Source organism: Mobula birostris, chromosome 13 (assembly GCF_030028105.1).
Source record: "Mobula birostris isolate sMobBir1 chromosome 13, sMobBir1.hap1, whole genome shotgun sequence".
Lineage (NCBI taxonomy): Eukaryota > Metazoa > Chordata > Chondrichthyes > Myliobatiformes > Myliobatidae > Mobula > Mobula birostris.
In genome coordinates this window covers 92,474,431-92,499,664 of record NC_092382.1, presented here as the reverse complement: position 1 = coordinate 92,499,664, position 25,234 = coordinate 92,474,431, and the positions used below count along the sequence as shown (strand labels likewise).

General features: G+C 51.6%; 1 protein-coding gene across 1 annotated transcript; it reads left to right on the top strand.

Annotated features, from left to right (window-relative positions):
- Positions 1–4,366: 4,366 nt before the first annotated feature.
- LOC140207173 (uncharacterized) lies at positions 4,367–14,771 on the top strand. The gene is made up of 2 exons (XM_072275524.1): positions 4,367–4,523; positions 13,532–14,771. Exon 2 carries the CDS (start codon positions 13,835–13,837, stop codon positions 14,687–14,689), a length of 855 nt encoding a protein of 284 aa, XP_072131625.1. The 5' UTR covers positions 4,367–4,523; positions 13,532–13,834; the 3' UTR covers positions 14,690–14,771.
- The last annotated feature ends 10,463 nt before the right edge of the window (positions 14,772–25,234 follow it).

Sequence of the window (25,234 nt, the reverse complement as noted above, 5' to 3'; positions counted from 1 at the left end):
TCCCCTCCCCTCCCCTCCCCTCCCCTCCCCTCCCCTCTACACTCTCCCCCTCCCCCTCCTCTCCCTCCTCTCCCCTCCCCTACCTCCTCCCCTCCCCTCTACACCCTCCCCTCCTCTCCCCTCCACACCCTCCCCTCCTCTCCCCTCCACACCCTCCCCTCCTCTCCCCTCCACACCCCCCCCTCCTCTCCCCTCCACACCCTCCCCCTCCTCTCCCCTCCCGTCTACACCCTCTCCCTCCAAACCCTCTCCTCTCCACTCTACACCCTCCCCCTCCTCTCCCCTCCCGTCTACACCCTCTCCCTCCTCTCCCCTCCCGTCTACACCCTCTCCCTCCAAACCCTCCCCTCTACACCCTCTCCCTCCAAACCCTCTCCCCCAACCCTCTCCCTCTCCCCCCTCCCCTCCCCTCTACACCCTCCCCCTCCTCTCTCCTCCCCACCCTCCCCCTCCTCTCCTCACCATCCCCCTCCTCTCCCCTTCCCACCATCCCCCCTCCCCACCATCCCCCTCCTCTCCCCTCCCCTTCCTCTCCCCTCCCCTTCCTCTCCCCTCCCCTTCCTCTCCCCTCCCCTCTACACCCTCCCCCTCCTCTCCCCTCCCGTCTACACCCTCTCCCTCCAAACCCTCCCCTCTACAGCCTCTCCCTCCAAACCCTCTCCCCCAACCCTCTCCCTCTCCCCCCCTCCCCTCCCCTCCCCTCCCCTCTACACCCTCTCCCTCCTCTCCCCACCCTCCCCCTCCTCCACCCTCCCCCACCTCTCCCCCTCCCCCACCTCCCCTCCACTCCCCTACCCCCCTCCCTCTCCCTCCCCCCACCATCCCCCCTCCTCTCCCCTCCCCACCCATCCCCCTCCTCTCCCCTGCCCCTCCTCTCCCCTCCCCTTCCCTCTCCCCTCCCCTCTACACCCTCCCCCTCCTCTCCCCTCCACACCCTCCTCCTCCTCTCCCCTCCACACCCCCCCTCCTTTCCCTCCACACCCTTCCCCTCCTCTCCCCTCTACACCCCCCCTCCTCTCCCCACCCCCTACACCCTCCCCTCCCCACCCCCTACACCCTCCCCCTCCTCTCCCACTCTACACCCTCCCCCTCCTCTCCCCTCCCCTCTACACCCTCTCCCTCCCAAACCCCTCCCCCCAACCCTCTCCCTCTCCCTCCAAACCCTCTCCCCCAACCCTCTCCCTCTCCCACCCTCTCCCCCCTCCTCTCCCCTCTACACCCCTCCTCTCCAATCCCTCTACCCCCTCCCACCCTCTCCCTTCCCCCTACTCCCCCTCCCACCCTCTTCCTTCCCCCTACTCCCCTCCCCCCACACTCTCCCCTCCCTCACACTCACCCCTCCCTCGAACATTTTATTTTGCTTGTGCCGTTTGACTTTGCACTACTGATTTAATTTAACTCTTGATAATGTAAATAAACTTCTTGCAGCGGTTTATGGATGTTTATTACCCCGTATTGCAATATAGCGCCGCCGCATTTCATGGCGTCTACTGGTGATTACACCGGAGTCTGATTCGGGCTCCACTGTTCACCAGGAGAAGTTTGTCAAAGTTTCAGATAACATACCGAGTCTGCGCAAGTGTTTTCAGAATGTCGAGGCGCTGCGGTGTGTTTTTTGTCAAGGCTGTTCCGTGACTACCTCACGACAGATCCTCCGAAATGATAACTCCGGAGGAATTTCAAGGTACTGACCCCCTGACGAGCACTGTCTCAGGGGTAGTCGATAATCAGCCTTTTTAATTTTACCTGAAGTGGCGCCATTCAACCAGATATTCAATCTCCAGTAGGTATGCAGATTTGTCACCGGCTTTGACTTTAACTTTGCCGTAGCGTACAGAATACAAATTGTTTTTCCATCACGCAATCCCGCCGGCGCTGCAGGCCCGCAAGCAAAGCCCAGAGCCCGACGTGACGAGCAGCCGTGATACTCCGCCCCGATGCGTGGACAGACGTATGGCGAAACCCGCCCCCAACGTCTGTTCAATCAGGAGAGCCCCGCCCCTAATATATAATTGACAACTAGAAGGGCCCCGCCCCTAATGTATAATTGACAACTAGAAGGGCCCCGCCCCTAATGTATAATTGACAACTAGAAGGGCCCCGCCCCAATGTATAATTGACAACTAGAAGGGCCCCGCCCCTAATGTATAATTGACAACTAGAAGGGCCCCGCCCCTAATGTATAATTGACAACTAAGAAGGGCCCCGCCCCTAATGTATAATTGACAACTAGAAGGGCCCCGCCCCAATGTATAATTGACAACTAGAAGGGCCCCGCCCCTAATGTATAATTGACAACTAGAAGGGCCCCGCCCCAATGTATAATTGACAACTAGAAGGGCCCCGCCCCAATGTATAATTGACAACTAGAAGGGCCCCGCCCCTAATGTATAATTGACAACTAGAAGAGCCCCGCCCCTAATGTATAATTGACAACTAGAAGGGCCCCGCCCCTAATGTATAATTGACAACTAGAAGAGCCCCGCCCCTAATGTATAATTGACAAATAGAAGAGCCCCGCCCCTAATGTATAATTGACAACTAGAAGGGCCCCGCCCCTAATGTATAATTGACAACTAGAAGAGCCCCGCCCCAAATACATAATTGACAACTAGAAGGGCCCCGCCCCCAATGTATAATTGACAACTAGAAGAGCCCCGCCCCTAATGTATAATTGACAACTAGAAGGGCCCCGCCCCCAATGTATAATTGACAACTAGAAGGGCCCCGCCCCTAATGTATAATTGACAAATAGAAGGCCCTCGCCCCTAACGAGCAACTCTCATATGGCGAAACCACGCAACTAATCTGTGACTGACAACTGATGAAACCACGCTCCGGATGTACGTAGCCAAGTCTGGAGGACCTGCGCCGACCACTTGGCTGGTGTATTCCCGTATGCCCTCATTCTGTTTCTGGTGTTCCAATAACCGACGGTCTCACACTTACTGTTCTGTAGATTTGCCAAGTACGCCCGCAGGAAAATGAATCTCAGGATTGCATGTGATGACACGTATGTACCGTGATAATAAACTTGACTTTGAACTTTGATATATGGCAGGGGGCAAAGCTGGGACTCCCCGACGATCACTGTCAGCTGATCGTGGATATGTGACTGACAGGTGGTGAAGCCCCGTCTCTGGTGTGGGGCTGACATTTGGTCAAGCCTGCTGGTACAGGCTTTTGTATCTTCTATCCGATGGTGCGAGGGAAGAAGAACGAACGCCTGGGGTGGCTGAGGCCGGCTGCTTTACAGAGCCAGCGGGAAAAGTCCATGGAGGGGTGTCTGGCTTCCGGTGACTTACTGAGCCGGGTGCACGAATTTGCAGTTTCTTGAAGTCATGGGCAGAGCTGTTGACTAACCCAAAGTAAACCACTATCTGTGGAGGAAAATAAGCGGTCCATCTCCCCCTGACACCACCCAGCTACCCACTTGTCTGATCTCTCTTATCTATGCCAGCCTTCCCTCCTCCTTCTTATTCAGACTTCCGCTCCTTCCTTCCCAGACCTGGAAAGGTCTCAGCTCGAAAAGTCGACTATTACCCTCCATAGAAGTTCAAAAGAAAATTTATCAGACTGCATACGTGCCACGACGTACAACCCTGAGATTCCTTTCTTGCGGGTATACTTAGCAAATCTACAGAACAGTAACCGTAAACAGGATCGATGAACAACAAACTGTGTAAATGCAAATATAAATAAATAGCAAGAAATAACGAAAGCATGAAATAACAACAGAACAGAGTCCTTAAATGGGCACAGTTTTGCTCAAGAGTCTGACGGTTGAGCTGTAGTAACTGTTCTTGAACCTGGTGGTGCGAGTCCTGAGGCTCTTGTATCTTCTATCTTATGGCAACAGTGAGAAAAGAGCACGGCCTGGGTGGTGAGGATCTTTGCTGGTGGATGCTGCTTTTCTACGGCAACCTTTCATCAATGGTTGTGAGGGTTGTACCGCTGCCTGACCTGCTAAGTTCCTCCTGCATTTTGCGTGTAGATGGCCAACATCGGCAGATTGTGAACAATATACAGAATTTTAGGATATGTGCTGCCGAAGCGAGCAGAAAGGCTTCGGTACACTTGACAATTAAAACAATATCAATTCTAACGCCATATCATAAAGTTAGCTGCCTTCCTCCCAACACCCCGCTTCCTGTTTGCAACAAGAAGTAACGACGTTTAATATAACGGCCCATTAAGTCATTTCGACAATAATTGGCTGTTTGCAAACAGCTCCCAACAGCCGCCCAATGGTAGTGATACCCACCCAGGACCCTCCGCGCCGTGGAAAGTGCCCCATCGGCCGTACGAGGAGGAGCCAACGCATGCGTACAACGACCCCCACGCGCCCTCCTTCGCCGCCCAGAATGCAGCGCGAGGAGCTCGCGGGCCCTTGGCGACCGCCTGCCGAGCTCCCGTGACCGGAGGCCGGTGGGGGAGTCGGGAACCGGCCGCTCACCACGCATGCTCGGAACCCCATCCCCGCGACCGCAATAGGGCGTTCCCCCGTGCCCGGGGGCATCTGGGTAAGTCCGGTCGCCATCAATCGGCAACAACAATAAATTCCGAGCCACCTTCCACTTTAAGATGGCGCGCCTTTAATTTTTTTCCCTCCTTCCCTCAGGATAAATGTGTGGCTGATTCCCCTGAAAGAATGTAACTTTCCGAGCATCGACGAGTTACGCTCTATATTTATTAATGTATAATTTAATAATATATGCTCTGTGTATTAAGGATTTATTTTCCACATTAGTGATTGGGAGGAGGAGCTGGGTGCAGGGTATGCAACTTTCGTGAATGCAAGCAAATGGATTGGGAAAGAGCGCTGCAATAGGCTATTTAGTTCTGCAAACAGGATTTCCCATAGAAACCTGCTCAGTATAGTCATGTACTGCTGGAATTATCATTGTTAGATTGGTGTTCATTAGGGTTGTTTCTTATCGTGGTGCACAAGAATAATCTCGTGACGATGTGTTTTGTGTAAGCGGAGTGATTGATGGCTCTGGGCTCCGATCAACGGAGGTGGAGTTCTGAAGCATGCGGGCGGGATCTTATTTAAAACCTTCCAAGTACTAAATAGCTTCGACAGAAAGGACACGGAGGGTGCACTCAGTAGCTACTTTACCAGGTACCTCCTGTAGGTGATAAAGTGGCCACTGAGCGTGTGTCCCTGGCTTCCTGTTGCAGTGTTTCAAGTGCACAAGGACCTGTGATCTGCACAGGCTGCTCATGTGACAATCCACCACCTGATCCCATGGTTTCACGTGACCTTGACCGTGGGGGGGGGGGCGGGGTTAAGCAGATGCTATACCTTGCCCGAGGGTGGTCTGCAGGCTCGTAGAGGGAAGGAGCACCTCCCACCTGCTTTGGTAAGGACGTATCTGCACCCCGACGCCCTCTTCGGCTAACGGATGGTTAAGTTGTGACATTTGTTGCCACAGAGGATGGCGGAGGCTATTATTGGGCTAGATTTATGTATGTAGATAAATACATTGTGGTGGTATTGCAGCGGTGAGCACAACACTCTACAGTCCCAGCGACCCGGGTTCAGTTTCCGTCCCTGTCTGTGAGGAGTTGGTACGTTCTCTCCCCGTGACCGCCTGGGTTTCGCCCGGGTGCTCCGGTTTCCTCTCACAGTCCAAAGGCGTGCTGGTTGGTAGGTCAGTTGATCAATCGGCCCGTGATTAGGCTGGGGTTAAATCGAGGCATAGCCGGTCGGCGCGAATCGAAGGGCCGATTCCGCCCTGTTTCGCCAGACCAACGAGCGGATTCCAGGGAGCACACGGGCTGGAGGCTCGGCAGGGGAAGCGGCAAGAAGAAGTGTTGCCCGACGCGCTTCGGTCAAAGGAAACAAACAAGGCAGAGTGCTGGCCGCGTTGCAAGTCTGCACGGAGTACGGAGGGGTAGAGACGTGGAGTACGGGGGGTGGTGGTTGTTGGATACATAGGGAACGGAGGGGTAGATACGTTGTGTACGGGGGCGGGTAGAGACACGGATATGGTGGTCAGAGACGCGGAGAACGGAAGCGCAGAGTACAAGGGGGTAGAGATCTGTACAGAGGGGTAGATTATTATTGTTGACAATCTTGTCCTGTATATCGTTCGCACAGTGTGTTGAGGTAGAACAAGGTCAAACAGTAACAGGATGCAGAGTAGAGTGTCACAGCCACAGAGAAAGAGCAGAGTGAGGTGCGAGATCGTAACAAGGTAGACTGTGAGGGCAGGAGAAATTTTATGAGACGGGTATCATTCAGTGGTCGGATGACACAGCGGGGTAGAAGCTGCCCTTCAGCCTGGTGGGACGTGCTTTCCGGCTTCCGTATCTTCTGCCTAATGGGAGGGAGAGTTGCAAGGGGCTGCGGTTTGGAGATACAGGAGTTCAGGCTCAAATTCGGCTTTAATCGCGGGAACGTCCTCAATGTGTTATCCGACGTAGGCAGTCACCGGTGCCCCGTATTCATCAACGTTTACGTGATGATCGTAGGTAGTGATCCCCGGCCTTTTGAAACCAGGCTCCGCTGGCACCTTCAGCTCCGGCTCCGGTCCCGGTCCCCCCCCCCCCCCCCCGCCCCGCCCCGTTGGGCTGGTTCGACTCGTTCCAGCGGCGGTGTGCACGCAGGGACAGTGGAAGGGGTGTGCAGTGTGACTATCACAGCCGAGGAGGGAGCAATGCCTTACTTACAGGCTCCCACAAACGTTGGTACAGACCAGGTGAAATATAATCTCTCTCCCCCCCCCGTGAACACTTTCCCTGTGACGGTGATCCAGTTTTGCCTAAAGCAATAAGGAATAAGCTGTTAAAGTTTGAACCGGAGACAAGGGAATCGTGCTGCCGGTGATGGGCCGTTGAGAAGTCTCTGGGCGGAGAGTGAAACCCAGAGTGTGCGCCTTCCGGCTTCTCCCCGATGAGGAGAGGGCACGCCTCGGGTGCTGAGGGTCCTACAGCGAGGGACGTCCCCGACGGTGGGGAACCCAATGTCTCAACGTCCACGTGGCGTTGAACTTGTCGTGCGGCGCGGAGACGCAAAATGACTGAAAAAAATCACATCGATAAATAGACTGTGAAAGGGAATAACGAGGTAGGTTCGCGGAGCACTGGAAAATGTGATGAAGCGGGGAGCGAGGTGCTTCTGCGTCGTTGAGTGTGGGGCTTCGGGCAGCAGTACGGTGCAAGACATCTGGCAGCTTCGGGCCTGAACTCACTGGAATTTACAAGACTGCAGGGGGATCGCATTGAAACCTACTGATTGTTGAAAGGACTAGACAGGGTGGATGTGGAGAGGATGTTTCCTCTGGTGGGGGCATCCAGAACTAGAGGGCACAGCCTCAAAATTGAGGGGAGAACTTTTGGAACAGAGGCAAAGAGGAAATTTTTTAGCGAGAGAGTAGTGAATCAGTGGAATGCTCTGCCGCAGACTGCGGTGGAGGCCAAGTCCGTGGTTGTGTTTAAGGCGGAAGTTAATCGTTTCCTGATCGGTCGGGGCATCAGAGGATGTGGTGAGAAGGCAGGTGTACGGGGTTGAGGGATCCGGGATCAGCCATGATGGAATGGCGGAACAGACTCGATGGGCTGAATCCCGTGTCTTCTGGCCCAAAAATTATTTAAATAAACACCAAGAGCAAAAGAGGAATAATGAAATCGTGTTCATGCTCCATCGAGAAATCAGAACCAGGTTCAATATTGCCGGCGTACCTGGTGAAATTTGTTGACTTCTGTGAAATTTCGTGGCCGGGAGGGAAAGAAGCTGATCCTGAGATGTTGAGTGTGTGTCCTCAGGCTCCTGTCCCTCCTCTGTGATGGTGGTAATGAGAAGAAGGCATGTCCTGGGTGGTGGGGGCCCTGACTGATGGGCGCCATGTTGTTTTGAGGCTCTGCCTCTCAATGACGTCATCAATGGCGGAGGTGGGGGGTGTTTTTTCTCCCGGTGTTGTCGTTCACTGACGCTGACTGTAAATCCTGACTGCCTGTATCAGTAACGAGGGAACACCAGCACACACCATTCATAAGACCGGAAGATACGGCAGCAGAATTCGGCAACTTGCCCCATTGAGTCTGCTCCACCATTTCAACATGGCTGATCCACCTTCCCTCTCAGCCCCCAATCTCCTGCCTTCTCCCGGTATCCCTCCATGCCCTGAGCAATCAAGAATCTATCACACTCTGCCCTAAATAAACATAAAGGTTTGGCTTGCACAGCCACCTGTGACAAACAATTCCACAGATTCACCAATCTCTGACTGAAGAAATTCCCCCGTTCTCATCTCCGTTCTAAGAGGATGCTCCCTCTATTCTGAGGCTGCTTCTTCTGGTCTTAAACTCTCCCACCAGAAGGAACGTCCCCTCCACATCCCAGCCTTTCACCATTCGGTAGGTCTCAACGAGGATACGACATGGTCTTTTAAGAGACTCCTGGATGGGTACCTGGAGCTTAGGAAAATAGAGGGCTATGGGTAACCCTGGGTAATTTCTAAAGTAAGGACATGTTCGGCACAGCTTTGTGGGCCAAAGGGCCTGTACTGTGCAGTAGGTTTTCGATGTTTCTATGAGGTCACCTTTCATTCTTCTGAATTCCAGTGAATACAACCCCAGAGCCATCAAAAACTCTTCATATGACGAGCCTTTCAATCTTGGAATCATTTTCTTGAACCTCCTTTGAATCCAGTTTCAGCACATCCTTCAGCATTCAGAACTGCTCACAATACTCCAAGTGAGGCCTCACCAGTGCTTTATAAAGTCTCAACATTACATACTTGTTTTATATTCCAGTCCTCTTGAAACGAACGCTAACATCACATTCCGTTTTGTGCCGCAGACTGGTTTGGACGGGTTTAGATTAGATCAGCAGCCTGTTGAACAGGGTACTGACAGAGTCACAGCTCAGCCCCACAGGCAGAGAGCTACAGCAATATTGGAACGTGTGAAGGTGCAGGAGCCGCATGTTCGGGAACAGTTCTTACCCAAGGTTCGTTCGTTCGTTTGTCATACGCTGTGTCCAGTGACGTGGGTGATCGCGGCCCCCATGACCGCGACTGTTAAATAGACAATAGGTGCAGGAGTAGGCCATTTGGCCCTTCGAGCCAGCACCGCCATTCACTGTGATCACGGCTGATCATCCACAATCAGTATCCAGTTCCTGCCTTATCCCTATAACCTTTGATTCCGCTATCTTTAAGAGCTCTATCCATCTCTTTCTTGAAAGCATCCAGAGACTTGGCCTCCACAGCCTTCTGGGGCAGAGCATTCCATATACCCACCACTCTCTGGGTGAAAAAGTTTTTCCTCAACTCCGTTCTAAATGGCCTACCCCTTATTCTTAAACTGTGGCCTCTGGTTCTGGACTCACCCATCAGCGGGAACATGCTTCCTGCCTGCAGCATAATCTCATATGTTTCAATAAGATCCCCTCTCAGCCTTCTAAATTCCAGAGTATACAAGCCCAGTTGCTCCAATCTTTCGACATATGACAGTCCTGCCATCCTGGGAATTAACCTTGTGAACCTACGCTGCACTCCCTCAATAGCAAGAATGTCCTTCCTCAAATTTGGAGACCAAAACTGCACACAGTACTCCAGGTGTGGTCTCACCAGGGCCCTGTACAGCTGCAGAAGGACCTCTTTGCTCTTACACTCAATTCCCCTTGTTATGAAGGCCAGCATGCCATTAGCTTTCTTCACTGCCTGCTGTACTTGCATGTTTGCTTTCAGTGACTGATGTACAAGAACACCTAGATCTCGTTGTGCTTCCCCTTTTCCTAACTTGACTCCATTTAGATAATAATCTGCCTTCCCGTTCTTACCACCAAAGTGGATAACCTCATATTTATACACATTAAACTGCATCTGCCGTGCATCTGCCCACTCACCCAGGCTGTCCAAGTCACCCTGCATTCTCATAACATCCTCCTCACATTTCACACTGCCACCCAGCTTTGTGTCATCGCCAAATTTGCTAATGTTACTTTTAATTCCCTCATCTAAATCATTAATATATATTGTAAACAGCTGCGGTCCCAGCACTGAACCCTACGGTACCCCACTGGTCACCGCCTGCCATTCCGAAAGGGACCCGTTAATCGCTACTCTTTGTTTCTGTCAGCCAGCCAATTTTCAATCCATGTCAGGACTCTGCCCCCAATGCCATGTGCCCTAATTTTGCCCACTAATCTCCTATGTGGGACTTTATTAAAGGCTTTCTGAAAGCCCAGGTACACTACATCCACTGGCTCTCCCTTGTCCATTTTCATAGTTACATCCTCAAAAAATTCCAGAAGATTAGTCAAGCACGATTTCCCTTTCGTAAATCCATGCTGACTCGGACCTATCCTGTTACTGACATCCAGATGTGTCATAATTTCATCTTTTATAATTGACTCCGGCATCTTTCCCACCACCGATGTCAGGCTAATCTTGGCAAATCTTCCTACAGCAGTGGTTTGCCATCGCCTTCTTCTGGGCAGTGTCTTTACAAGAGAGGTGACCCCCAGCCACTATCAATATACAGTCGTCCCTCGGTATCTGCGGGGGATTGGTTCCAGGACTCCCTGCGGATACCAAAATCCGCCGATGCCCAAGCCCCTTATATAAAATGGTGTAGTGTTTGCATATAACCTTTGCACATCCTCCCATATACTTTAAATCATCTCTAGATTACTTATAATACCTAATACAATGTAAATAGTTGTTATACAGTATTATTTAGGGAATAATGACAAGAAAAAAAGTCTGTACATGTTCGGTACAGACGCAACCATTGTAGCTCTTCTGGGAACGCTGATGCTGATTCTCCCGTGATCTTTAAGTTCTTGAGGCTGTAGCACTTCATGTGGCTAGCCAGACATCCCTTACTAGCCTTAAACTCCTTCCTCTGACTCACGACACGAGTAGCGAATGAACGAGATGTGAGGTGAACAATGCTCAAACAACGAGAGCTGGAGAGAGACTGAGGATCTGTGAAATGGCGGGAGGCCACAGCAGGGTATGCCTACCCATCACTTCATTCGCATGGATTGCTTGGCGCGGCAAGTTCAAGTTTTGCTTTTTGGAACTTTCTGGAATTTTTTTTTCCGAACATTTTCGATCCGCGGTTGGTTGAATCCGCGGATACGGAGGGCCAACTGTACTCTTCAGAGATGGTCTGCCTGGCGGTGGTGGTTGCAGAGTCCAGAGTGAAACACGTAAAATGCTGGAGGAACAAAACAGGCCAGGCAGCATCTTCGGGGAGGAATAAACGGTGGACGTTTCGGGCCAGGACTCTTCGTCAGCACTGGGAAGGAAAGGGGGAGGGTGGGGGTGCGGTGGAGGAAGTCAGAATCAGCAGGTGAGGTGAGGGGAGGAGTGAAAGCCGGCAGGTGATAGGTGAAGGGGGAGCTGGTTGGGTGAGTGAGGGGGGAGGGGGGAATGAAAGGGGACAAAGTGAGAAGCTGGCAAGAGGTGAAGGGCTGAAGGAGATGGAATCGGACAGGAGAAGGCTATTACCTTACCAGCTGAACCAGTGTGGGTGACTTCACTCACCTCAACTCCGACCTGACTCCGCAAAACTGCAGGCTCACTTCCAGCGACTCCACAGTTCAGGTTCCCAGTGTCAGTTTGACTTTTGTAGGCTGGTCGTTTGTCAGTCTTTGTTAGCTTATGTGTCGCTTTTCGTAAACTCCCACTGCATTTCTGTTTTCCTGTAAGTGCCCCAAGAAAATGAATCTCAGATTAGTATGTGGTCACACACACACGTACTTTGACAATGAATTTCCTTCTAACTTTGACTTAATCTGGTCAACCATTCTAGTTAGCTAACCCCACCACCACCACCTCTAACCTTTTGGCCCGTTAACTGCCCTTGTGAACACTTTCAATTACTTTCTATAATGTTGCTTTACTTTGTAAATATGCACTGGTATTTATGCAGATTTGATGCATTTATGCAAAATTGACACATTCATGCTGATTTTATTCCACATCTGGGGACGGGCGGGTCCTGGGCTGGACAACCTGCTCGCTGAAGGAAGGTGAACCGCCTCCCATAGCCCCTCCCTTCAGGGTGTAGTGATCGCCGCAGGACCACTAGGCTTGCCGGACAAGGGGTGACTCTCATATGGCCTCTCCAACACTTCTGTGCCCACAGCGAAGCCTTCACGTGGCGTTGCAGTTCATACTGAGTCCGCTATGTTGTGGTGCGACTGAGCGGCCAGCAGTATAGTCGGGCGGGCAGGCTGGGCTCGTCAGCCTTGGTTGGCATCCAGGCCAGGAGAAGGACAACTGCGATTCCAAACCCGGGCAACCAGGCAGTCTGTCTAGGAGGAGGAAAACTCCGATATTCAACCTACAGCCTTAGCGGTCGCTGCAGGTGTGGCAGCTCACCGTGACATTGTGGAATGTCCCCCGGCCCTAAAGAGCGGAATCGGTCCACGCACACAGATCCTCACGATAAACCAGGCAGGAAGAACACTCCTGCAGCGATGGAGTCTTCCCTCCTGATCTTCGCAGGCGAAGAACCAGCCATCGTCATCTTTCCATATCGATACTTATGACTTTGTCGTTATCGAATTCTTTATCATTGTTGAATGCTATTCTTTGTATTGCATGTCACACCCTGGCCAACACAGCACATCGAATTCCTGACACGGGTAAAATGTTCAAAGTAAGTTTACTAACAAAGTACATACAGTATATGTCTCCGTATGCATCCTTGAGTTTCATTTTCTTGCAGCCATAGATCAAGTGCAATGGAATCTATGAACAGCTCCACACAAAGGCCAGCAAACAAGGCCATCTGTGAAAAAGAAGTCCTTTTTATTGTCAAAGTATGCATGTACAATACAACTCTGATATCCGTCTTCTCCAGGTAGCCATGAAATACAGAAAGACCGTGGGTTTTGATGGAAATGTAAATGCATGATGAATAGAATATATATATATATATATGTGTGTGTGTGTGTGTGTGTGTGTGTGTGTGTGTGTGTATGTGTGTGTGTATGTATATATATATGTATATATATAGCCACCACTTTTAACAGGCTTCTCCGTTCTTGTGCATTACCGGGGGTGGGGTGGGGGGGGTAGGGTGTGGACCGCGGTAACATCACGGTTAGCACGAGCAATGCCATTGCAGCTCAGGGTGTCGGTTTCCCATCCCGGCGTCACCGGCCCCTCGGCCGCGGGGCTTCTCTCCGGGTGTTCCCGGTTTCCTCCCGTAGTCCAAAGCCGTACCGGTTACCAGGCTAGTTGGTCGTTGTAAATTGCCTTGTGATTAGGTCGAATCAGGGGTTGCTGTGCCGAAAGACCCTATTCTGTGCTGTATCTCCAAATACATAATAAGTAAATATAAAGTTGGATTATTGATCCCAAAAGTCTACAGACAAACAGGCGCCTGTATGGACGCGCGGGCAGGTAGAACGAAAGCCGAGACGGCAAGGGAAAACGCGATAAGTACAACAGTCTGGACCCCAGACAGATATCGGATCAGGCACTACCAGTAGAAGTGTTAAGTCTCTGACAGCCTCTGTTAAGTCACTTTCTGATGCCTTTGCAAATTTCATTCGCAGGAGAGCAGAAGTGGAGTCCAGCCTTCGGCTGTTTCAGAGCACCTGTTCCCGCCGACCCCCCTCAGGTGAAACCGTGCGGCAAATCCCCGCCGCTCTTCCTTTCGTAGGAGAAGCGACCGCGTCTCTGGGCTGCCGGGAGACGTCGCTTGGGACGCCGAGGACATAATAACGCCTCCCTGGCCCGAGAACGTTGGCAGTGAAGTGCCGTCGGGGTTGCTGGGGGTCTTGAGCCTGTCGAAGGGGGGACAAGAGTCCTCGGTCAGCGATTCTCCCCGCCCGCACCACCACACCCACTCGGCCCCGATGAAGTCCTTCCGCTGTTCGGACTGCGGCAAGGGCTTCAGGCGCTCCAATGACCTGCTCACGCACCAGCACGTCCACACCGGCGAGCGGCCCTTCGTCTGCCCGCAGTGCGGGAAGGGGTTCACCCACCCCACCTACCTGGTGAACCACCGGCGGCTACACAGCGGCGAGCGGCCCTTCGCCTGCTCCGCCTGCGGCAAGGCGTTCGCGCAGTCCTCCGCCCTGCTCCGGCACCAGTGGGTCCACAGCGGCGAGCGGCCTTTCAGCTGCCCCGACTGCGGGAGGGGCTTCACCGACCCCTCGCACCTGCTGGACCACCGGCGCATCCATAGTGGCGAGCGGCCCTTCTCCTGCCCCGTCTGCGGCAAGGGCTTCGCGCTCTCCTCGTCCTTCCTGCGGCACCAGTCCACCCACGCCGAGGACAAGCCGTACCGCTGCGCCCTCTGCAGCCGCGGCTTCACCTGCACCTCCAGCTTGGTCACGCACCAGCGGGTGCACACCGGCGAGCGGCCGTTCGCCTGCCCCGACTGCGGCAAGGGCTTCGCTCGCTCCTCACACCTGCAAACGCACCGGCGCACCCACACGGCCGAGCGGCCCTTCGCCTGCTCCGAGTGCGGCAAGGGCTTCACCTTGCCGGCCAACCTGCTCCGGCACCGGCGGGTCCACACCGGCGAGCGGCCCTTCGCCTGCTCCGTCTGCGGCAAGTGCTTCGCCCAGTCCTCCAACCTGCTGCGGCACCAGCGGGTCCACAGCGGCGAGCGGCCCTTCACCTGCCCGGTCTGCGGCAAGGGATTCGCCCAGTCCTCCCATGTGCTCAGGCACCAGCGGGTCCACGCCGGCGCGGAAGGTCTATAGTTGGAAGTGGTCTATTATTGTTAAATGTACGGTAAAGAAAACTTTATATTCAACACTGTTCACACAGATCACATCATTACACAGTGATTTGAGGTAGAACAAGGTCAAACAGTAACAGGATGCAGAATAGAGTGTCACAGCCACAGAGAAAGTGCAGAGCAGGCAGACAGTGAGGTGCAGTTGACTGTAAGGTCAGGAGTCCATCTAGGGGAGCCTGATGACAGTGGGGTTAGGAGCTGTCCTTGAGCCTGGTGGTACGTGTTCTCTGGCTTTTGTATATCCTACCCGATGGGGAGGGGGCGGGGGGGGGAAGAATGCCCAGGTTGGGTGGGGTTTCTGATTATGCCGCTTGCTTTACCAAGGCAGCGGGAAGCGCAGGCAGAGCCCACGAAGGGGTGGCTGGTTCCCGCGGCGTGCTGAGCTGTGTCCGCCTCCCTCCGCGGTCACCGGCGGAGCGGTCGCCTTGCCGAGCCGCGGTGGATCCGGCACCGTTCCGTCTCATTTTTTTTGAGTGTATGCGGCCCCGGCTGCGCGGACCAGCCTCTGAGCAGGACTTTTTTTTTTACACGGCCTGAAAACTCCGCGGCATTTTAAAAGCATGTTTTTTTTTTGGTAATATGCACAGTCGGGCAGCCAAAACACGCGAGATGCTATCGGCAAACGGAAAATCAATTGCGGCGTCCCTCTTAAGAAAGTGCGCATGGGTTTCTGCCCACAGTCCAAAGACGGGGTGGCTGGTGGGTTAATTGGTCACTGTAGATTGCGCTGTGGTTAGGCTAGGGTTAAACAGGTGGGCGGTGCAGCTGGTTGGGCCGGAAGAGCCTGTTCTGTGCTGTATCGCAGAATAAATAAATAAATAATGTTTTGGCTAGGTGGCGTCGGCGGTCTGTTAATAATGAGCTACTGACTTCCATTCTGCGTATATTTTTACAATTTGTAACAGTCTTGTAACTTGAAACACTAACAATGTAAATACGTTGACACTAAAACGTTTCAAAGCAAAATTGTGGTGTGTTTATTTTTTATTCAGGAAAAAAAACATAGATTATATTTATTAACACTTAATTAGTTGCCGTGTATATTACAACTCCAATAGCATAATTTCAAAATTGCATTAACATTAGGTAAAGGAAAATGCCAACTGCGCGGCAACAAAGGCTACGTGCGCGGGGACATTTCACTTATTGCCGGTGCAACGGATCAGGGTAGGACACTTCCCCTGGTTTCCGACCGGCCGCGGTGGCCCTGGCTGTGCGGGATTTCCCCAGTCCCCCAGTTTGAGACGTGGGCTGGAAGCACCGACCACTACCCCACCCCCGGTCTGTGTGTGCGCTATGCGGCTGACGGCGGTGGGGAGGGGGAGAGGGGTGGAAGTTCAAACCTGCAGCTATTCTGAAGATAATTAGGGTCCGCGCCGCTCAGAAATCGAGTGTGTAAGAACATTAAGATATAGGAGCAGGAGCCTTCCCGCCGAGCCTGCTCCGCCATTCGGTAAGATCACAGAGTCATAGAAAAGTACAGCACAGAAAAGGCCCTTCAGCCCATCTAGTCCATGCCAAAACCATTTAAACTGCCTACTTCCATCGAACTGCACCGGGAGCATAGCCCTCCATACCCCTACCATCCATGTACTGTTCCAAACTTTGCTTAAAAGTTGAAATTGAGCTCTCATGCACCACTCCACGACCCTCTGAGTGAAGACATTTCCTCTCATGTTCCCCTTAAACTCCTCAACTTTTACCCTTAACCAACCTCAGTCCCACCCACCCTCAGTGGGGAAAAAAAAGCCTGCTTGCATTTACCCTATCCATGTTGTTGAGTGCCGTCGAGTCAAAATTGACTCATGGCGACCCGATGGATAGAGTAGTTGTTGTGGCAAGACACAGAAGTAGATTGCCAGGCCTTTCTTCCAGGTTGGATTCAAACTCAGGACCATCCACCTCCAAGTTCAGTGCTGACTACACCACCAGCCGGCCCACCCTATCTATACCCTTTACAATTTTGTATACCTCCATCAGATCTCCTCTCAATCTTCTTGACTGATCTCATGGCTGATCTGTCCATGGACTCATCTGCCTTTTCCCATACGGTACTATGCAAAAAAAATCTATCCCGTTTGAGTTGACGCTGAGACCGGCACCCCCGGGTGTTTGTTTTTCCCTCCGCGTAGATTCAGAATCAGGTCTATTATCGTTACTCCTTTGTGACAGCAGTACAGTACAGAGCAAGACAGAGAGCGTTAATGAATGGTGTAAAAAGAGGACCGCTGAGACATCCGAAGGCGGGCCGTGTGTGTGTGTTTGTTTTCTGGTTCCCGTAGCGCCCCTCCCTGCAGCTGGTGATGAGAAGGGGGCATGTCCCGGTTGGTGAGTGATGGAACACACATCAAAGTTGCTGGTGAGGACCAGGGGAACCCTATTCCTGGTGGGGTGACGGGTGGATGGAGTGAAGGCAGCTGTGCGTGAAATGGGGGAGATGCGTGGCCAATATATAGAAGGCCATATCGGGAGCACCGGACGCAGTATATCACCCCAGCCGTAGCCAATATATTTCCCTCCCTCCCCCTTTTCCCAGACTGTTCCTCTTCCTAGAGATGCTGCCTGGCCTGCTGCGTTCACCAGCAACTTTGATGTGTGTCGCTTGAATTTCCAGCATCCGCAGAATTCCTCGTGAGTGACGGACGCCGCCTGCTTGAGACCCCGCTCCCCGCTCCGACGCTGCACATCGCAGCCTCCGCAACAGTCGGCGATGCAACCCGCCCGGACGCACCCTGTCCCGCACCCAGACGGCGTCGGCTCGAGTCCCTGCCGATATTCGAGATCTCCTCAAACTCTCGACCACGCAGAGCCGGCAGCGGTTTCTGCCTCCCCCAACTCATCCAGCCGGGTTGTTAACGCCGCGATGATGTGCGTGAAATGGGGGAGATCGCCTCTGCTCCGGAGCTGGCGTCTGCGTTCATCCCTTCACCCCGCTCTAAGACTACAACGCCATTCGGCCCCACCAGACTCCCGCAGCCTCTGCGCCTCCAGTACGTCTTGTCCTTAAGAGGCAGGGCTTCCTGTTGCCTCGGAACTCCAGGGGCTGGGTGGGTCGGGTGTCTGCCTGTGTGACCGCTTGCCCGCTCTCTGTGTCCACGGCCCCCCCCCCCCCCAGTCTCTTCTCAGATCACTCTCCGGCCGAGGCGACGCTTCCGCTGCGAGTAGGACGGGGTCATCTACCCGTCTCCGGTGTTCTCGGTGCGCAGTCTCCTCTACATCGGCTCGCCCCGACGCAGGTTGCTGGCGGGTTGGGGGAAGAGGCCACATAATCGAGTACTTTCGCTCTGCCCGCCGCACCAGCAAGGATCTCCCAGTGGCCAAGCCATTTCAATTCGACTTATAAACCCCACACACCGGCACGTTAACCTTACGGCCTCTTCTACAGCCAAACGTGAGGAGCAACACCTCATATTCCGCCCTACCTAACGGCAGGAACTTCGATTTCTCAAACTTCCGGTAATTACTACCCCTCCCTCTTTCCACGCCCCATTCTGGTTCCCATCTCGCACTTTCTCTCCTCACCTGCCCATCTCCTCCCTTAGGTTCTCCCTCCTCTTTCCCTTTCTTTCATGTTCCACACTCTCCTCTCCAACCAGAGTCCTCCTCCTTCACAATCGCTGAGTGTGTGCCTCCGGGCTTCTGTACTTCCTAACAGTGAGAAAAGGGCATGCCCTGGGTGCTGGGGGTCCTTAATAATGGACGCTGCCTTTCTGAGACACCGCTCCCTGAAGATGTCCTGGGCACTGTAGGCTAGTACCCAAGATGGAGCCGACTAGATTTACAACTCTCTGCAGATTATTTCGGTCCTGTGCAGTAGCCCCTCCCCCCCCCATACCAGACAGTGATCAGCCTGTCAGAGTGCTCTCCACGGTGCATCTATAGAAGTTATTGAGTGTATTTGTTGACAACCAAATCTCTTCATACTCCTCATGAAGTATGGTCACTGTCTTGCCTTCTTTATAACTACATCAATACGCTGGGACCAGGTTAGATCCTCAGAGATCTTGACACCCAGGAAATTGAAGCTGCTCACTCTCTCCACTTCTAGAACAGATAAAGGAAGTTAAGACCCAAAAAAGTAACTGTTGTCCTGCGCATGTATTTTTCCCAAGGCTACAAAATTTATATTTCTATTTTTGCACTACGTACTTAATTTATAGTTATATATAGTTAAATTAAATAAGGAGTAATATATAGTAGTAACACACACACACACACACACACACACACACACACACATATATATATATATAAATTAAGTAGTACAATATATATGTGTGTGGTGCAACGATAGAATAAAAAGAAGTCGTGAGATAGTGTTCATGGGGGTGGGGCGTTCAATGTCCATTCGGACATCAGGTGGCAGACGGGAAGAAGCTGGCGTAATGTGTAACAAAAGGGAAAAGACTGGCAATTCCAAAGAATAAAGAATTATATAAAAATTTTAGAGATTAAAGTATGGTTATGGAATAAAATATACGCAAATACATCGTAACCAGGTTTATAAAAAGTGGTTTAAAGTGTAAAGACAGTGCAGTGACTGCACTAATAGATGGGAAGAGGGGAGGGGTCGTAAACTTGAATGGTCAGCTGCCCGGGGAAGGAAACTTTGACGACGGTATGAAGTTTTTTTTTCTGTTTTAATCGCCCTGTAGCACTTTCCAGAAAGGAGCTTTTGGAAACAGTAGTTAGCAGAGTGGGTAGCGTCCGCAACGATTGTTCCCGCCCGCTGGACACCTACAAGTCCTGCAGTGATGATAGCACACGCACAACTGCTGAGTTCCTCCAGCATTTTGCGTGTGTTGCTCGGATGTCCAGCATCTGCAGATTATCTCTTGTTTTGGCAGTGACGGTAGACTTCAGCCAGTGATCTTCGTTGTTGACCCGACAGTCCATTCCAAAGATTATTCACAGCCTCCGAAAAAAATTTAATTGGACAACACACACAAAATGCTGGAAGAACTCAGCAGGTCAGGCAGCATCTGTGGAAAAGAATGAACAGTGGAGGTTTCGGGCCGAGACTCTTCATCACGACTCATTTGGACATTACATTTTTCACTGTGAGTAGGAAGGATGTGGAAGCTTTAGAGAGGGTGCAGGGGAAGTTCACCGGAATGCTGCCTGGATTAGAGAGCATAGTCTGAGGTGTCAGTAGGAATAGCTATTGGAGAGCGGTTGAGCGAGCCAGGGCTTTTCGCTTTGGAGCCGGGGGTGTGATACCAAGGCTTTATGGGGCAATGGTCAGAACGCACTTGGAGCACTACAAATAGTCTCGGGTCCCCCCAGGCGAGGAAGGACGCACTGACATCGATGAGGATCCGGAGGTCGTTCACGAGAATCAGCCTGGGAATGAAACGGTTAACATATGAGGGGCGTTTGGGGGCGTCGGACCGGTGCGCGCTGAAGTTTCAACGAATGAGGGTTGGGGGGGGGCGGGATCTTATTGAAAGCTATCGAATATCGGAAGGCCTAGATAGAGTGAGGCAGAGAGGACGTGCATAGCCTTAGGATACGAGGCACGCCTCCAGAACGGAGATGCGGAGGAAGTTTCATTCAGCCAGTGGGTGGTGAATTTGTGGAATCCGTAGGCACAGACAGCTGTGGAGGCCACGTCTTTATGGCGGAGGTTGACTGATTCTTGATTAGTAAGGTTACAGGAAGAAGAGGGGTGAGAGGGAGAATAAATCAGCCATGATGGAATGGCAGAGCGTTCCCGATGGGCCGAATGGCCTGGCTCTGCTCCCCTGTCTTATGGTCACAAGATCAGGGGTGCAGAAAATTGTGAGAGCCGTGGACAGCCAGCGCCTATTTCTCCCCGGGACCGAAATGTCCAAGGCCGAAGGAGATTTACAAAGATGTTGCCTGGATTGGGGAGCATGCCTAATGAGAAAAGGTTGATTGATTCGGCCTTTTCTCCTTGAAGCGACAGAGGATTAGAGGTGTGTAAGATAATGAGAGGCATTGATCATGTGGATAGTCAGAGGCTTTTTCCCAGGGCTGGAATGCCTAACAGGAGAGGGCACAGTTTTAGGGTGCCTGGAAATAGGTACAGAGGAGATGTTGGGGTAAGTTCATTACGCAGAGAATGGTGAATGCGTGGCGGCGGTGGAAGCAGGTACGGTACAATATAGGGCCTTTTAAGAGACTCTTACATACAGCGGCATGCAAAGGTTTGGGCACCCCTGGTCAAAATTTCTGTTACTGTGAATAGCTAAGCAAGTAAAAGATGAACTGATTTCCAAAAGGCATAAAGTTAAAGATGACACATTGCTTTAATATTTTAAGCAAGAAAACTTTTTTATTTCCATCTTTTACAGTTTCAAAATAACAAAAAAGGAAAAGGGCCCGAAACAAAAGTTTGGGCACCCTGCATGGTCAGTACTCAGTAACACACCCTTTGGCAAGTGTCACAGCTTGTAAACACTTTTTGTAGCCAGCTAAGAGTCTTTCAGTTCTTGTTTGGGGTATTTTCACCCATTGCTGCCAAAAAGTTCTATTTTAACTTCACCAGTCTACAGGACTTGTTTCCAAAATGCATCAGGCTTGTTTAGATGTTCCTTTGCAAACTTCTGATGCTGAATTTTGGCTGCAATGAGCAAAGGTATGTTTGGAGAAAAAATGGTGCAGAATTTCATGAAAAAAACACCTCTCCAACTGTTAAGTACGGGAGTGGATTGATCATGCTTTGGGCTTGTGTTGCAGCCAGTGGCACCGGGAACATTTCACTGGTAGAGGGAAGAATGAATTCAATTAAATACCAGCAAATTCTGGAAGCAAACATCACACCATCTGTAAAAAGCTGAAGATGAAAAGAGAATGGCTTCTACAACAGGATAATGAATCTAAACACACCTCAAAATTCACAATGGACTACCTCAAGAGGCGCAAGCTGAAGGTTTTGCAATGGCCCTCACAGTCCCCCGACATAAACATCATCGAAAATCTGTGGATAGACCTCAAAAGAGCATTGCATGCAAGACGGCCCAAGAATTTCACAGAACTAGAAGCCTCTTGCAAGGAAGAATGGGGGTGATGCCCCGAGTAGGAGGGAAGGGCTAAATAGTTCACGAAGTAGGCTTATATACAGGGCAGTGGGTCGGCACGACATTGTGGGCCGAAGGGCCAGGATTGTGCTGTTCTGTTCCACGCTTTGTGTCAATTTAACCTTTAATTTAGCGAAACAGTGCAGAGAGGGCCCTTCGGCCCGTCTACTCCGTGCTGGCTCGATCTTCCACCTAGTCCCCTCGATTCATATCCGGACGGTATCCCCCGCATCCTACCCAAACATCTCTTTGACGTTACAATCAAGCCCTCCTCGGCCAGGTCGGCTGGCAGCTCGGTCCACACTCGCACCACCACTCTGACGTGAAGAAGTTTCCCCCCAACCCCCACCCCCAGGCTCATCTTAAATATGTCATCTTTCACACGGAAGATGTGACGTAGTCTCGGCCAACCTGAGGGGACAGACTGCTCGCATTTACCCTATCTACATCCCTCATAATTGTGCACACCTCCAGAAGGCCCTCGCCCTGTACGAAGGTCAGATTAAATCAGGTTTAACTATTACTCAGACCATACATGGATGCAGACAAACGAGACGGCGTTCCGCTGGGGCCCCGGTGCATACCTTTCCGCTCCAACCTCTCACCATGCTTCATCGGCATGGATCTAAGTGCCCACTGGGCGATAGTGGCTTCGGCGCGGTCACCACACTCCCGCTGGGCAGCAATACGACCGAAGCTCGCTCGAAGCAGGTGGGCACCACACACTGTTGGAGCGAGAGGTTGAAGATATCCGTGACTACGCCAGCCAGTGGGCCAACACAGGTCTTTACTACTTGGTCCGGACCGGATCCTTTCCTCGGGTTCACTCCATCGAAGGCAGCCCGCACGTCATCTTCAGATACCGAGACCAAAGCATCATCCGTGTATAAATCTAATCTAATTCGGTCTCTTTTCTTGCTAGACCATCGCCCGGGACATGGAGGCCTTGCTGTTGGTCATGAATTAGTTGAGTGAGTGTAAGTTTCCCACTGGAATGAACAACCTGCCCAGTACAGCAAAACGGGGTGGGGTAAAAGTTGGGTTGAAAATTCGAGGTACAGTATTCTCAATATTGTTGTTGTTCCTCTCCACTCCTTGTGACATCGGGTAGCATTTTCACCATTTGTTTCGGGCATTTATCTGTTGTTGTTTTTTTCACGAGCCCGAGTTGCTAACTGGACGCTCAACCCAGCGCGGATGGAAAGCGCACAAGGTGCAGGCCAGATTGAAGCTCAGAACCATTCACCTCAAAGTCCAGCGCCGAAGCCACTATCGCCCAGTGGGCACTTAGATCCATGCCGATGAAGCATGGTGAGAGGTTGGAGCGGAAAGGTATGCACCGGGGCCCCAGCGGAACGCCGTCTCGTTTGTCTGCATCCATGTATGGTCTGAGTAATAGTTAATTAGTAATAGTTTATTCCGCCTTTTATTATAGAAACACAGAAAACAGGTGCAGGAGTAGGCCATTCGGCCCTTCGAGCCTGCACCACCATTCAGTATGATCATGGCTGATCATCCAACTCAGAACCCTGTACCTGCCTTTCCTCCACACCCCCCGACCCCTGTAGCCACAAGGGCCATATCTAACTCCATCTTAAATATAGCCAATGAACTGGCCTCAACTGTTTCCTGTGGCAGAGAATTCCACAGATTCACCACTCTCTGTGTGAAGAAGTTTTTCCTAATCTTGGTCCTAAAAGGCTTCCCCTTTATCCTCAAACTGTGACCCCTTGTTCTGGACTTCCCCAACATTGGGAACAATCTTCCTGCATCTAGCCTGTCCAATCCCTTTAGGATTTTGTACGTTTTAATAAGATCCCCCTTCAATCTTCTAAATTCCAACGAGTATAAGCCTAGTCGATCCAGTCTTTCATCATATGAAATTCCTGCCATCCCAGGAATCAATCTGGTGAACCTTCTTTGTACTCCCTCTATGGCAAGGATGTCTTTCCTCAGATTAGGGGACCAAAACTGCACACAATACTCCAGGTGTGGTCTCACCAAGGCCTTGTACAACTGCAGTAGTACCTCCCTGCTCCTGTACTCGAATCCTCTCGCTATAAATGCCAGCATACCATTCGCCTTTTTCACTGCCTGCTGTACCTGTATGCCCACTTTCAATGACTGGTGTTTCATGACACCCAGGTCTCGTTGCACCTCCCCTTTTCCTAATCAGCCACCATTCAAATAATAATCTGTTTTCTTGTTTTTGCCACCTGTGATGAGAATACACATAAAATTAAGATGTTTGCTGGCCTGGGTGGCATCAGCAGTTGGTCTGCCACTTGTCCTCAGTGGGAAGGAGAGATGAGGAACAATGGAGCAGCGTCTGGAGATGTGTAATGAAGGGACGGGAGAGAGAGCTGTCTGGAGCGGCTCCCCCTTTGAACCCTGAACTGTTTGAAGTGATGGACAGGCGATCTGGAGATGTGTAATGAAGGGACGGGAGAGAGAGCTGTCTGGAGCGGCTCCCCCTTTGAACCCTGAACTGCTTGAAGTGATGGACAGGCGATACCCCAGCAAGGAGATAAAAAGGGACAGGTTCACTAAGGCAGGACACACACACGACACCCGAGGTAACGAGACCCTGGAAGCGGTGCGCCTCTCACGAGTCGGTGGGAAGTACCGGACAACGCACAGGGTGGAAAGGTACGATCAGCGGGAACCCGGTGTGTGTCCACCCTCGCTTGGGTGCCGGGTTCACTGCAGAGGATCGACCACATCTGGAGGAGGGGTCACAGACGGTGACCTCAGGTGACATCACAAAGGACCCGCCCGAAAGCTGCTTGTGATCAATATCGCCGGTCTGTGAGTGGAAGCCGTTTCTGAATGATCAGTCGTTCCCGTTCACTCTCTCTCTCTCCCCCCACGTTGTCCATCGCCATGGCCACGATTACTGCGAACTGAACTAAATTGAACTGGACTTTGTGTCACTTTGAAATTGGTCATTTACCCCTAGACAACGATAGAGCTTGATTGATGCTGTTATCTTAATTCTGTGCACATGTGTGTTTATCATTGCTGAACTGTTGCATTTATTATCCTTTCGATTACTGTGTTGCTTGTTTCTTTAATAAAACTTTCTTAGTTCTAGTAATCCAGACTCCAACTGAGTGATCCATTTCTGCTGGTTTGGCAACCCAGTTACGGGGTACGTAACATAAGTGGGGTTCTCGTCCGCGATTTTGAACGCTAAATTTGGGACGGAGTAAACTGATTGGGTTAAAATTCCCGAAAGAAAGAAAAGACAAACAGCAGAAATGGAGGCTGAGGAATTTATAAAGGCGCCGACCTTGGAGGCATTAGAGGATGCCAGGAAATCGGAATTGGTAGCTGTGGCCAAACGGTTGAATCTTGCTAAGGGGAAGTCGACAATGAGGAAAGAGGAGATACACAGAGCTATCGTAGAGGACTATGTATCTAAGGGTGTGTTTCCTCAAGGCGAGCTGGGGGTGGTGTCTATT

Bases quoted from the DNA above. Each gene is read 5' to 3' on its own strand.
- LOC140207173 (XM_072275524.1), top strand. From the start codon at position 13,835: ATGAAGTCCTTCCGCTGTTCGGACTGCGGCAAGGGCTTCAGGCGCTCC.